The sequence below is a fragment of the Perca flavescens genome, chromosome 12, assembly GCF_004354835.1.
Source record: "Perca flavescens isolate YP-PL-M2 chromosome 12, PFLA_1.0, whole genome shotgun sequence".
NCBI classification, from domain to species: domain Eukaryota; kingdom Metazoa; phylum Chordata; class Actinopteri; order Perciformes; family Percidae; genus Perca; species Perca flavescens.
The window spans coordinates 10,391,857-10,404,837 of NC_041342.1; the positions used below are offsets into that span (position 1 = coordinate 10,391,857).

Genomic DNA, 12,981 nt, shown 5'->3' on the forward strand with positions numbered 1-12,981 from the left:
AGAACTGTATAGAGCTTTGATTCTGTATGAGGGCGAGGTTAGTTTAGTTTGACTGAAAAAGGTTGAGTTACAGCCAATATTGATAACACAATACTATTAGTAGAGAACTAAATGACTTGAGTTGTTTTACATTTATTTGCACTGTGAAAACAGAAAAAAACTGATCAGCATTAACTTAATGTTATTTTCCCGTAACCATTTTTAAAACAAAGACAAGTATCGTTAATCTGAAAACAGAGCCAAGAGGAGGTGCTGAAATATGCTGAAAGATTTAGGGATGCTAATTAGGGGTGCAACGGATCACAAAACTCATGGTTCGGATCACGGTTTTGATACATTTTCGGACCTTTTTTTTTTTTTTTTTTTTTAAATGCTTTCCATTCATTACTTATAGAACTAATAAAAAAGCAGCGCGGTCAAGCCGGGGAGCGGAGTTCGCTTTCCCGGGAAAAACAAAGGACTTCAACCCCGGAAATGCGTGTTCCTTGGCAGTGTTTTAATCCAAACCACAATCTTTTTCCTAAACTTAACTAGTCGTTTTGGTGCCGCATAACACTCACTTTTTGTCGCCTAAACTTAACCATAATGTCAATCCAAAACAACCAGCAACTCGCGGTGCCCTGTACCCGGCTCAAAGCCCCCTTTTCTCGGGTAACTCAACCCACTCACGGCTTTTCAAGTTCTTCCGCTCCTCCAGTAGCCATGACCGTCTTTATCAACTGCTTTTAACATGCTCCGTTCATGGAAACATACAGCTGATTTTAACTGCATCTTTTCACGGTAACCCTCCGTAGAGATTTATCAGCCTTTTTGGTCAAAATTCTTATTCGGTTAATGGTTAAATGGTCCCAAGAAGGATTGTTTTGAAATAAAAAAAAAAAAATTAAAGCCACTCCAAAGACCAGACCTGGCTAGTTTTAAAGCGAACGGTGTGTTTGAGCTATGTTACTGGTTACTGGTTGCACGGCGTTCGTGGTTTGACTGGTCATGACTTGTTGTCCAAGATGGCGTCTGAATGTAAACACGAACACTACGGTCTTTATAATCTACCTTTTTAATAAACTGGCTGTACAACAACATTCTCAATGCTTCGGTTTAAATGTAGGGACCCTCATTATGCTACCGTTAAAGTGTGGTGCTATTTTGAGCCTTGTTAGTGGTATAAAATAGTGATTTACCAAGTGCCCCAAAAGCTAAACACCGTTTTTGCGGTAGGTTGTTTAAAGCTAGTGACGCATTCGATTAGCATGAGAACAGATCCCAGAGAACGTTCGACTCGGTAACAATAATAACACATATGTTATTAACCCCTAAGTTCATTTTGTGAAGAATTGTCCTTTAAGCAAGCAAGGATCAACAGTGTGAAACACCCAACAATGCTTAATCACCTCTAAAAAAGTGTTTTATAAATGAGGAGATGAAGTAGGTCAAATTAAAAGGAAAACATTTTGTGCAAAGTACATGTACTGGAAATGTGACAGAAGCTAAACGGACTGGCCTTACTGCGAAGAAGATTGTAATGAATCAGTCCTGCAAATACAAAACTAATGATTTATTTTTTTTTGTTCTTCTGCATTAACTTCTGGGACATGCCGAGCATTTATTTAGATGTCACATTGGCATGTCGACCGTGTGCACTTTGCCATGTTTTACGACTGAATGTGATGAAGCTTGGTGGAGAATCGCGTAGTTCTCCTTTTGTAGTGTATATCATACATGAAGTTTAAGGTGCAATTTGAGGATGGTCATCTGATTGAAAATCTTACCACATATCTCACAGCTGAAGGATTGCTCTGTGATATTTTTACACTGGTGCCTCTGAAATAAATTAAAACTATCAAAGCTTTTCCCACAACTTGAGCATATAAAGCAATTTTGCCCTGCGGCATCCCCGTCACAGTTGTCCGCCTGGTTGCCTGAGGCGCTCATATTAAATTCAAACACACCTCCCTCGCGAGCCCTATCACTCAGTGCTGTGTACTCATTGACAGTCTCTGGTGCAATATGTTGATCTTGCAGCTCAGGTGCCAGAGTCATATCAGAGCTTCTTGATTGCATACCCATCATAGAATACTGATTATTGTGCATCGTTTCTTCCTTTTCTTTGTCGTCTAGAAAAGGCAGATCCCTTATCGGCGATGTAAATCCCTGCTGCCCGTTGGCTGCTCCAGCAGCAGGATTGAGGTGATACTTGGCATCAGGTAAAAGCACACAGACTGCTTGGTCAGGATCACTACTCTTCTCTATCCCTGATGTCCACAGCTGCCTGTGGTCGGGTGCTCCGGTGCCGTTATCAGTCAGTAGAGTTTGGAAATCCTCCCCGTTTGGCTCCAGCTTAACCGTCACAGTTTGCTCACCAGCTGCCTCGCCGTACGCGGTGCCCAGGAACTGTTCCTCTAAAGCTGACAATCCGGTCTTGGCTTCTGCCAGGTTCTTCAAAGGCTGGCTATCAGGCATCGTAAACATCATGTGATGGGCCTCCAGCCCGTCTGCGTTCTCCCCTTTTCAGAAAAACAAAGGCGACAGAATTAAATGAGCAAATAGTGTTAATAGATGAACTTTTTGTTGTGCTCTTAATTTAGCATTTTCTGAACTCTATTTCAAGACATATCCATTTAGAAAATATTGCTATCTATTATTTATTTTTTTTTTTTTAGAAAACCACTTTTTTTGTAAAAACCTATCGCCTGTGTGTCACCTTTGGATAGACAATGTTTTGGTTACAGATTTAATTGTCAGTCTTTTTTTTTTGTTAAGTAAAAATGTGAAAAGTTTAAGTGCTTTATTGTCATTAAATCACCTTACAGACATGTAATGAAAAGAACTTGTTCCAGCTAGTTTTCATGGTCTTCAATGATAATCAACCAAATATTTTGCATTTCAGACTGTTGGTTGGACAATACAAGCAAACTGAATATGGCATCTTGGTCTTTAGGAAAATGTGATGGGCGTTTCTTTTACCACTGTCTGCCATGTTATGGATCAAATGATTGATGAATTAATCCAAAAAACAATAGACATTATTAATATTAAAAAGAACCGTAAGGTTATCTTCAGTTTTGTATAAAGCACTTGAAAGCATTACCTGAGTGAAAGTATCTTAGCAGAAAAGGACTTTGGTAGAAGTTAGTCACCTTTTAGAATATTACTTGAGTAAAAGTCTTAAAGTATCTAATATTTACTGTACTTACAGTAAGTATCAAAAGCAATTTTCTGATATTAAATGTACATAATTAGAAGTAAAAGTAGGAAATAACTGATTATGAACTTTAATGTGGCTCCCAAGTGAAAGGACCAAAAACCGCATAGTTTGAGAGAGCTGACATCAATCAGCAAAGAGAAAAACAGGAACAGAATTTTCATTTTTTTTTTGTGAGGGAGAATATTTCACTCCAACGTACGAAAACATTTCTTGCAAATACGGCCATAGGTGTTTAACGTTATTTTTATCACCACCCCATTCACCAAACCTGCTTTTTTACAGTCTAACAAATGTCGTAGTAGTATCGATTGTTCAGACAGACCTGCCCCCACCGCTAAAAAAACAATCCTAAAGGAAACACTGTATTTTGTTACATTACAACCCTGGTTATCTTATCTGGGAATGACATAGTTGGCCTCTTACCATTCCTGTGCGTCTTCATGTGGCCCTTGAGGCTACTCTTCTGATTGAAGCACCTCCCGCAGATCTGGCAACCGTACGGCTTCTCCCCGGTATGAATTCGTAAGTGTCTTTCGAGGTGGCCGACGCGTTCAAAGACCTTGCCGCAGTACTGGCAGACAAAGCTTTTCTTCGGTTTGATCATCTGAATCAACCGGATTCCTCTCTGTCTGTGGTGACTCAGCGCTGCCGCCATTCCGTGCAAGCCCGCCTCGCTTGATAGAAGCGTGTCTGGGGATCCGAACGGTGTTTGGGAGACCATGCTGTTTTTGAGCTCCCCGTACGGTTTCCCTGGAAAGGAGAACGTGCTACAAGAAGCTTCGACTGGCGGCGGCAGTAACTGAGCTTTCCCCGGGAAGGCCGAGCTGCCCAGGTACTCTGCGCCGCTGATCTCCGCGTGGTTTTGTCCGTGTAATCTGGTCATCCACTGCTGGCTGTCTCTCGCAAATGTTGGGAAGTTCTCGCTGAGGTTGTCCCCCGTCTGCTCGGCTGCTCCGTGAAACGCTGGTTGTAATAGGTTCTCCTCTGAAGGCTCAGATTTGACGTGTACGGGTGTTGCGAGAATATCCTCGTTCTTAGGTAGGCCGTCCTCAGCTTCCCCCTGGGTCTCTTCTTCGGTGCGAGGAGCATCAGCACATGGATTCCCCTCGGGAGTCGGTTTCTCTTTGCCCACTTTGATCTCAAGTGGACTGGGCTCAATACCTGTTTAAGTAGAAAGAAGTCAATGTATGCACTTTTACCACCCAGAAGGAAAAAAAAGGAAAACTGTTCAAGCCTAAAACTTTTTAACATATGGTGTGGCCATTTACAGTATGTACACAGGGTACACCTCACGATACGATACATGGCTCAAGATACTGATAATATCACCATACAGCAATTCTGCGATAATCAATATATTGCTAGCCAATCCTATAATTATACATTATGATATGGGTCATCTGTTATTTTCCTCAAACTGCTGTCCGCCATCCCGTTGAAAACCTCTTCCTCTTTGGCTAGTTAACATATGTTCAGGTTTCCCTCGTTCATGTGTTGAGCGCCACCTCGAGGAGCCATGAAGTAGCCACGCTGGGAGCAGGGAAATGCATTTAGAACGCCCTATTTTATTCATTAAAATATCCATATTTGACGCCAGCGTATCAATACTCTTATCGCATAAAAAAGGACAACAATATATTGCTGTATCGATATTTAGTTCCACCCCTATTCCTCATATCCTTTAGGTTTATACCAGTTTAACGCATTCATCCCCATACCAGTCCGTCCCCGTGTTTACGTCCCTGTCTCCCCATGACCTTTCCCGAACAAATTAGAAATGGTATAATAATCCGTACAGTATTAGAGCTATCAATCTAATAGAATACCATTTGAATTTCTTTTTAAAAAAAAATATTTTAATATTAGAATAATATTCAAATATTAAATGCAGCTTGCTATAAATATGTACTACACTACTCAGGTTTATGCAGTGTAAATGCCACTATAAGCATGTGGTTGTTGTTACACGTTCTGTCCACTAGAGGGACAACCAACATTAGCCTGGCCTTGAAGGGGATCTACGTCACGGCGCATTGCATTTCTGGCACGCCACTCTCCGTTTACATTATATCCCACCACGCACACAGCGCCAAACACCAATCAGCAGAGAACGCTGTAATGAAACATTATATAACAAGTGTATTGAAGCGGCTCTGTTGTAAAGGCTAACCTTGCTTTGTTAGCACAATGACGTGTTACGATTTGTCATAAACGTGACATGAGAAGAGGGAGATTAGCTAACGTTAGCCAAGCTATTTATTTAAAAAAAAAAAAAAAAACACATTTGAATAGTAATTTCAGCATTCGAATAGTATTGAGTTTTTTACTATTCAAATTATATTCGACTTTCGGAATTCGTTGCAACAGCTTTACAACAGTATATTCAGATAAAGATGTATTAGAACGCAAAAAAATCTAATCACTATTTAAACATGGGAAAAGATTAACATCCAATTTGTGTAAATCTGTCAAGATTCATTGGCCCAATCCCAAAGTGAGCCCTGAGGACTAAGGACTAAAGACTCACAGACTTAAGTGATCTCAGGTACTACTGTAAGTGAGCGAGTGTGTGAGGCCACATGGGCTCAGATAGGTATAAATGGGATTGGGACAGCACTTCACGAGATCACATGTTACCTTGGCGACGTTTAATAACAAAGATGTTGCTGACACTTGCCGGTTTGAGAATCTTCATTTTAAGTTTGTTGCTTTCCACACGGCCAAGGCCCAGGAGACGGCTGCCTGATTCCAAACTCTTGTTTTACAAGCTGGACAACAGGTTGGTCTGTTCCGTGGCCGTGTGTCGTGCTGTTGTTTACCTATGTAATTTCCAGATTTCCATACGGTCTCCGCGGTAAACGTCTTTTGAACTGTGGGTAATTCCCTTTGGTGAAGTCTGCATCGATGCAGACTCACGGAAAGGGCTCGGTAAGTGTGTACTCAAACCCTCACGCCCTTTGAAATTCGACATTGGGACAACCCTAAGCCCTTACGAATTTCGCGAGAACGCGCACCAAAGTCCGTGAGTCTGTGAGTCCGGACTTTGGGATTGGGCCATTGTCTGTAAGAACCAGGTTTGTAAAAATGTACACCCCGATCTATTCTACACGCTACAGCAATCAGCAAATTAGGCAATGAAGTTCTCCATTAACGCAAATCAGAGAAAATTGGCGAGCCGTGCTGAACGAAACGTCCCGACACCAATCCGTCTGAAGAGGAAATGTGTGGAAGCATTATGGATTCGACAGTACAGATGGAAAAATCATGGATAAAAAAGGGAAAGCTGCTTGCTGCCACTTTAAAACAGCCTTACAGTAACTTGGGCAAGAACATGAAGTGAGATGTGACCCCCAGTGATAAATATCCAATAAGTCTCGCCCTGAGGAAGCAGAGAGGATATTAAAAGGCCGGCCTTCTTATGAACCAGCCATGCAAACACAGCTGTCAGCGGGGCACTTTTAAAGTCACCATCCCCCCCTTTCCTTCCGTCTGGCCTAAACCACAGAGTTTCTCTGCTTGCTGTGACGCAGAGGAATGTCACAGCAAGAGACTTCCAACTGTGAACTGAACCAAGACTCCGAGACAGTGGACAAAAATAACAGAAATACTAGCTACCGACGTGTCAGGGCGATTTAGGAGCTCCCAATTCAGAGAAACGTTTGCGGAGAGTCACACCCACTTTAAACACCATTCAAGATCCAGGGGAAGTCTTTATGCTCTCAACTTTAAGTAGGGCTGTGCAATTAATTGACTTGAGCTTCTAATGTTACCGGAAGTCATTCATTTTCAATGGAAGCCGGCTTCTCTCAGCTGCTAGGAGCGACAAATCTGTCGGGGTCGCGTTTTGGGCGTTTTGAGCAACCAGAGCGTCAATCAGAAAGTTGAAAGTAGTCAACTTTATGGTAATGAGCTATGACACGGTTCAGCGGCAAGCAGCGGCAAATGCCAGCAACCAATCGGAATATAGATGTCCTTCGCGCTGGCTGATTCCGGAGAAACATACGATGTAAACTTTTGTTCCAACCAAAACATTAGTTCCGTGAAAATGGAGGAAAACCTCATAATCGCCGTTGCTGGGTTCCCTATCATTTATGGTATGAGGTTGTTTGCGTATAGGGACCAGTTAACGTTACCTGCCGGTCACATGGTCTCTAAACAGTCCGCTCACAGTGAAGTCCTGCACGGATCAACAGCTCGCTCTGCCTGCATTCCGCTGCGGTTCAGCGGCTAACGAGCGACCTAACTGCTAACAGACACCGCTGCGACCAATAAACAATACAAATTCTGTCAAACATGTAATTTATAAAAGGTTTCTAGTGTCAATGTATTGGCCGTGCAGCGGCTGCTTGTGCTTTTTCTTCAATTGTGTGTCGAACATGATCGAAGAATGCTGCCACGTCAGAGCGGCCAAAGCGTCAAAAAGCTTCCCCCGTACTTTTTGACAAGCGTCCTTGACAGGGCGGCCAGAGCTTCTTTGCAGCTCAAGTCGGCGGCGGTGTGTACGTACAGTGAGATGGCTAGGACATGTGTTGAGGATAGAGCAGGACCGCATCACAAAAGTCGCCTTAACCTGAAATTTCACAAATGAGGTTTTTTAACATTAATATGCATTTCCCCCAGCCTGCCTATGGTCCCCCAGTGGCTAGAAATGGTGAGTATGTGTAAACCGAGCCCTGGGTATCCTGCTCTGCCTTTGAGAAAATGAAAGCTCAGATGGGCTGATCTGGAATCTTCTCCTTATGAGGTCATAAGGAGCAAGGTTACCTCCTCTTTCTCTGCTTTGCCCGCCCAGAGAATTTGGCCTGCCCATGAGAAAGAGATAGACATCATGGCTTTCAAACGAAAAAAGTGGCAGTTGGTCAAGGCCACACCCCCACCCTCCACCTTGCCCCCCCCTCTCACCTCTTCAATTGCTACAGACACAGAAATGGCACATCCTAAGGAAAGCTCATTGTGGGACTGGCTCTAGTGGCTGTAATTCTGCACCAAGTTTGACTTTCTGGAAAGAGACCTCAGATACAGTATTAGGGGACCACTAAGGCCTATATAAAAGAGACTTCAGATTCAGTATTAGGGGACCACTAAGGTCTATATAAAAGAGACTTCAGATACAGTATTAGGGGACCACTAAGGTCTATATAAAAGAGACTTCAGATACAGTATTAGGGGAACACTAAGGCCTATATAAAAGAGACTTCAGATACAGTATTAGGGGACCACTAAGGCCTATATAAAAGAGACTTCAAATACAGTATTAGGGGACCACTAAGGCCTATATAAAAGCATCCAAAGAGCACCATGTCATTGGACCCTTAAGATGGACACCACCTGGCAAAAGAAAACCTGGGAGGCCCAAAAGCACCTGGCGCAGAACTGTGACACAAGAGCTGGAACAGATGAACCTGTCATGGAGAGAGGGCCAACATGCTGCCAGAGACCAAATGCAACGCAGAGTGCTCGTTGAAGCCTTATGTCCCATAGGGGACGAAAGGGAGTAAGTAAGTGCAATTAAATCGAATTATAATCTTGATTACAATCAGAAAAACAATGTAATCGAGAAAAACAAGTATTTTGTCTCGTGATCTGAATGATCTTTTTTTTTTTTATTTCACAGTTGAAGGTGTTTTCACTGTTGTCTGTGTTGAACTGTTTCACAAATTCAATAAATGAAACGTCTTTCCAAGTCAATGAGCAACGGTGTTAAATATGTGGGTTAGGGTTAGGGTTATATATATCATTTATGCAATCTTCCAGTTAAATATGAATACTGTATGCAGGCAGAGAGACAGGGATCCCAAGCTAGGGCTGCACAATTACTGGCAATTGTATCGAAATCGCAATACGTGCAATGACTAGTGCAATATCCTATAGGCATGTCGCTACAGTCTTATTAGGAGTTAAATACCTCCTAATTAGTTATTTTGTAGCTTGTGCAGCTGAAATTGGCTAGAGACGCTCGGTTGCTATATGACAACAATGGCCGAGTCTTGAGCAGAAAGCAGAGCAGTAGCCTACCGGCGGTTATTCGTTTTTTCGACACGGATGTGACGTCACACTCGAGCTACTAGTCGCAATTACAAGACAAAAAGAACGCACCATAACTCCCCACCAGCCCCACAGCCCAACCTCCTGACCCTTCCTGAGCAGCAAGACAGAAGGAAAGAATTTCTTCATTTTCAAACATTTCTCAAGAGAATATTGCCTGAGTGACTGTTTTGGGGCGACACCCTGCTTTGCATTTTAGATCTGATCGAACTGACACTTGAAAAAGTCTCTGAGCTTCAGGCGACAAACTGCTTTGCTCAAGGGCAACTCTAAAAGTAGTTGACAAAAAAAAAGGACTTTTTGATATTCCCTGCAATGTTTGCTTATGCCAAGTATTCTACTTACTACTGGTGAAAAATTGATTCACGTATGTATGACGATTTTTTGAAGAGATTATTTTAGATTATTTTTATCACCTAAATATTTCCTGTTTATATGGTAACGCTGCCTGCTAAATGACTACATCATATCCGTTTCCAGCTAAACAGAGTGAGAGCAGAAAATACAGAACATGATGAAATAAATGTCAGACTGACTGACTGACTGACCTGTGATGTGCATTCTTCTTAGAACACAATTAGTTTTTAAAAATGTCTCATGATGTATTGTCTCTAGAAGTGTATTACTCAACTTTTAGTTTTTGTTAAAGAAGGAAAAGAAAATCACGATAATCAATACTATCGATTCTTCTAGAATCGCGATAAATGAAAAATCGCAAAACACAAAATCAAATTACCACCCATGTATCGTGAAAGAATCGAATCGGGACAGAAGCGTATCGCCCCTGGCCCTACTACTTACATCGTCTGTGTATCTTTGTGTGCTCCTTTAGGCTGCATTTCTGATTGAAGCGTCTCCCGCATATCTCGCAGCGGTAAGGCTTCTCGCCAGTGTGAATCCTTTTATGCCTCTCCAGGTGCCCGGCTCGCTCAAAACATTTACCGCAGTATGGACAGATGAAGCCCTTCTTAAACATTAACCTCTTCACCGTCCTCCTCCGCGCGATGTTGTACGAGTTACGGTACGGACCGTAACCCAGCAGCCCGCGGCCCAACGCGCTCTGCTGACACCCAGAGGAGCTGCTACAGGGCGCAGCCAGTCCCGTGTCCAGAGAAGATTCAGGGAGACATGACAAAGGGTTCTGCCCTAGGTGTAAATAGTCGGAGTTGTCGCGTCCTGCCGGAGTTTGCGTTGTCAGCCTCCACTGCGCGCCGTCCCTGTCATATGAGCCCAGTTCTTCTTCTCTGGCCTCTTCACTTCCTTCCTCCACAGGTTCACATTTCACCCGCACCTCAGGTACGGACATGCTGTTTGGGTCCTTATCAGCGGGCCCCTGTTCAAGCAAGCTCCTCTCGTCACCAACACCATTCTGACCATCTGTGGAGAGGCAATGATAAAGTTGGAGAACAGTGTTCAAAAGTAGTTCAAATGTTAATGTCATAATTAAATCTGTGCAATAAAACTTGTAAAACAGTAAAAATTCATTCCAAAAATAATGGGGACCAAAATAAAGAAGGGGGCTGAAACACACCTTTTGTGATCCTCAATTGTATAAGTAGGCTATGTCACACTTTCATTTCACACCGTTACAGTTTGGAAATAATTGTTGGTGAAATCTAAAGTGTTACATAACAATTTCTTAAAAACATGACAACGTGCGTAAGTGAGGAGACTCGAGCAAAGCGGTCATCTCTCGTCAAATTTTAAATTAAAAATTAAAATAAAAAAAAGGACACCACTGTAATGTATGTAGCCTAATGTGGATACATCCCCACTTAGTCATTATATCCACATTACTGATGATTATTTATCAAAAATCTCATTGAGTAAACTTTTTTTTAAAGCACCAATAGTCAACAATCCAATATTGTTGCGGTATTCATATCGATGTATTTGGTCAAAAATATTGGGATATTTGATTTTACTCCATATCGCCCAGCCCTAAAGTAAGGTGTAATTTAAGGGAGGGTATCCCAGTCAGATTTATCCCAGGTTAAGATAAAGTGTAATGTAAGAGAGTGTATCCCCGGTCAGATTTATCCCAGGTTAAGATCAAGTGTAATGTAAGAGAGTGTATCCTAGTCAGATTTATCCCAGGTTAAGATAAAGTGTAATATAAGAGAGTGTATCCCCGGTCAGATTTATCCCAGGTTAAGATAAAGTGTAATATAAGAGAGTGTATCCCCGGTCAGATTTATCCCAGGTTAAGATAAAATGTAATGTAAGAGAGTGTATCCCCGGTCAGATTTATCCCAGGTTAAGATAAAGTGTAATGTAAGAGTGTGTATCCCCGGTCAGATTTATCCCTGGTTAAGATAAAGTGTAATGTAAGAGTGTGTATCCCCGGTCAGATTTATCCCTGGTTAAGATAAAGTGTAATATAAGAGAGTGTATCCCAGTCAGATTTATCCCAGGTTAAGATAACGTGAATTTTAGGTTTGTAGTCGGTCAGGTCCATTTTACCATCTCTGCCATGGCTGTCAGGTCGCAGGGTCACTGTCTCCTGCAGTGATCTCAGCTCGTCGTGCAGAACCTCAATGTTGCCCTTCAGCTTCTTGATGTCATTTTCACGCTGACATATTTCCAGCCGCAACTCCACCACGCCATCCTCCACAACTTTGGCGATTTCTGCCACGGCTGCTTTGGACAGGGCATCGATTATGGAGGCAATCTGAGCCCGCAGGGCGACGCTGCTCAGCATTGTTAAAAACAAAGCCCCCAAAAAAAGACAACAAAGTGGCAGCGAAGCCTTAACTTTAAAGCGAGAAAAGTGTCTGTAACTCAGTCGCATTAGCTAGCCGAAACAGGCCATTGCTGAAGCCGCTGCCTGTACACAAACTGCAGCCAAATGTGTTAGCTTGCTGTTGGTTTTAATGTGTACCGATTTCAGCTAGCAGAAGCTAATTGGTACAAAGAATAAACACAAGTTCTCGTTTTACGGAAGTGATGACATGAATACCGTAAAACAGGCGGAAAGGCGCAACGCATATTGCAGTCACTTCCGAGGTTAGCCCAGTTTTTTTTTACCAGCAAACGTTACAAACATATAAGAAATAATCCAAGCAGCAGTAACCTATAAAATAAATAAATTATCGTTTTCAGTCATTGTTGTTACAATTACTCTTTGTAGTGGTTGTTTTATAGTTTGTCTTTATATGCTTGTATTAGAGCCTAACCAAGGACACAGACTGCATATTAGATGCGGCTATAAGTCCTAGCTATATACATTGCATTGGTTGTATTTTATTTAAATATAACAATGCCTGTATGTACTATCCCTGTCAAATAAATGAATAAAGTAAAATTTAAATAAAGGAAATAGGAGTCAATAAAAAGAAAACTTGCTTAAAACAATACTTGTTTTTTTTCTACTTTTCTCTATGTTTCTGTACTTATTTCTCTGGATCGATAACAGCACCTCTTATTTCAACAACCAACATGTATTTTAGCACTGTTAAACACCATGACATTTTACAATTTCTTGGGGGGGCATTTTAGGCCTTGATTATATAGGACAGCTGAATATGCAAAAAGGCACAGAGAGGAGGAATGACATGCAGAAAATGGCCGCAGGTCAGAGTTAAACCTACGACTGCTGCAACAAGGACTAAGCCTTTGTACATGGGGCGCACACTCTACCAGGTGAGCTGTCCAGGTGCCCCGAAATTTGACTTTATTGCCACCTTAACAAACAGTATTGTAAACTGGCGTGCCCCGGCACACGCTGAGACGCA

General features: G+C 42.1%; 1 protein-coding gene across 1 annotated transcript; it reads right to left on the reverse strand.

Moving 5' to 3' along the window:
• Window positions 1-347: 347 nt before the first annotated feature.
• Window positions 348-12,185, reverse strand: LOC114565899 (zinc finger protein 90). The gene is made up of 4 exons (XM_028594220.1): window positions 11,711-12,185; window positions 10,049-10,624; window positions 3,626-4,363; window positions 348-2,501 (listed from the first exon to the last, which is right to left on the reverse strand). The coding sequence occupies exons 1-4, from the start codon at window positions 12,036-12,038 to the stop codon at window positions 1,711-1,713; spliced, it is 2,433 nt and encodes an 810-aa protein (XP_028450021.1). The 5' UTR covers window positions 12,039-12,185; the 3' UTR covers window positions 348-1,710.
• Window positions 12,186-12,981: the final 796 nt, after the last annotated feature.

Coding starts and splice junctions, on each gene's coding strand:
- LOC114565899 (XM_028594220.1), bottom strand. CDS start 12,038: ATGCGACTGAGTTACAGACACTTTTCTCGCTTTAAAGTTAAGGCTTCG. Junction 10,625..11,710: donor TGACAGCCATGGCAGAGATG/GTAAAATGGACC, acceptor GCCTCTCCACAG/ATGGTCAGAATGGTGTTGGT. Junction 4,364..10,048: donor CACAAAGATACACAGACGAT/GTAAGTAGTAGG, acceptor CTACTTAAACAG/GTATTGAGCCCAGTCCACTT.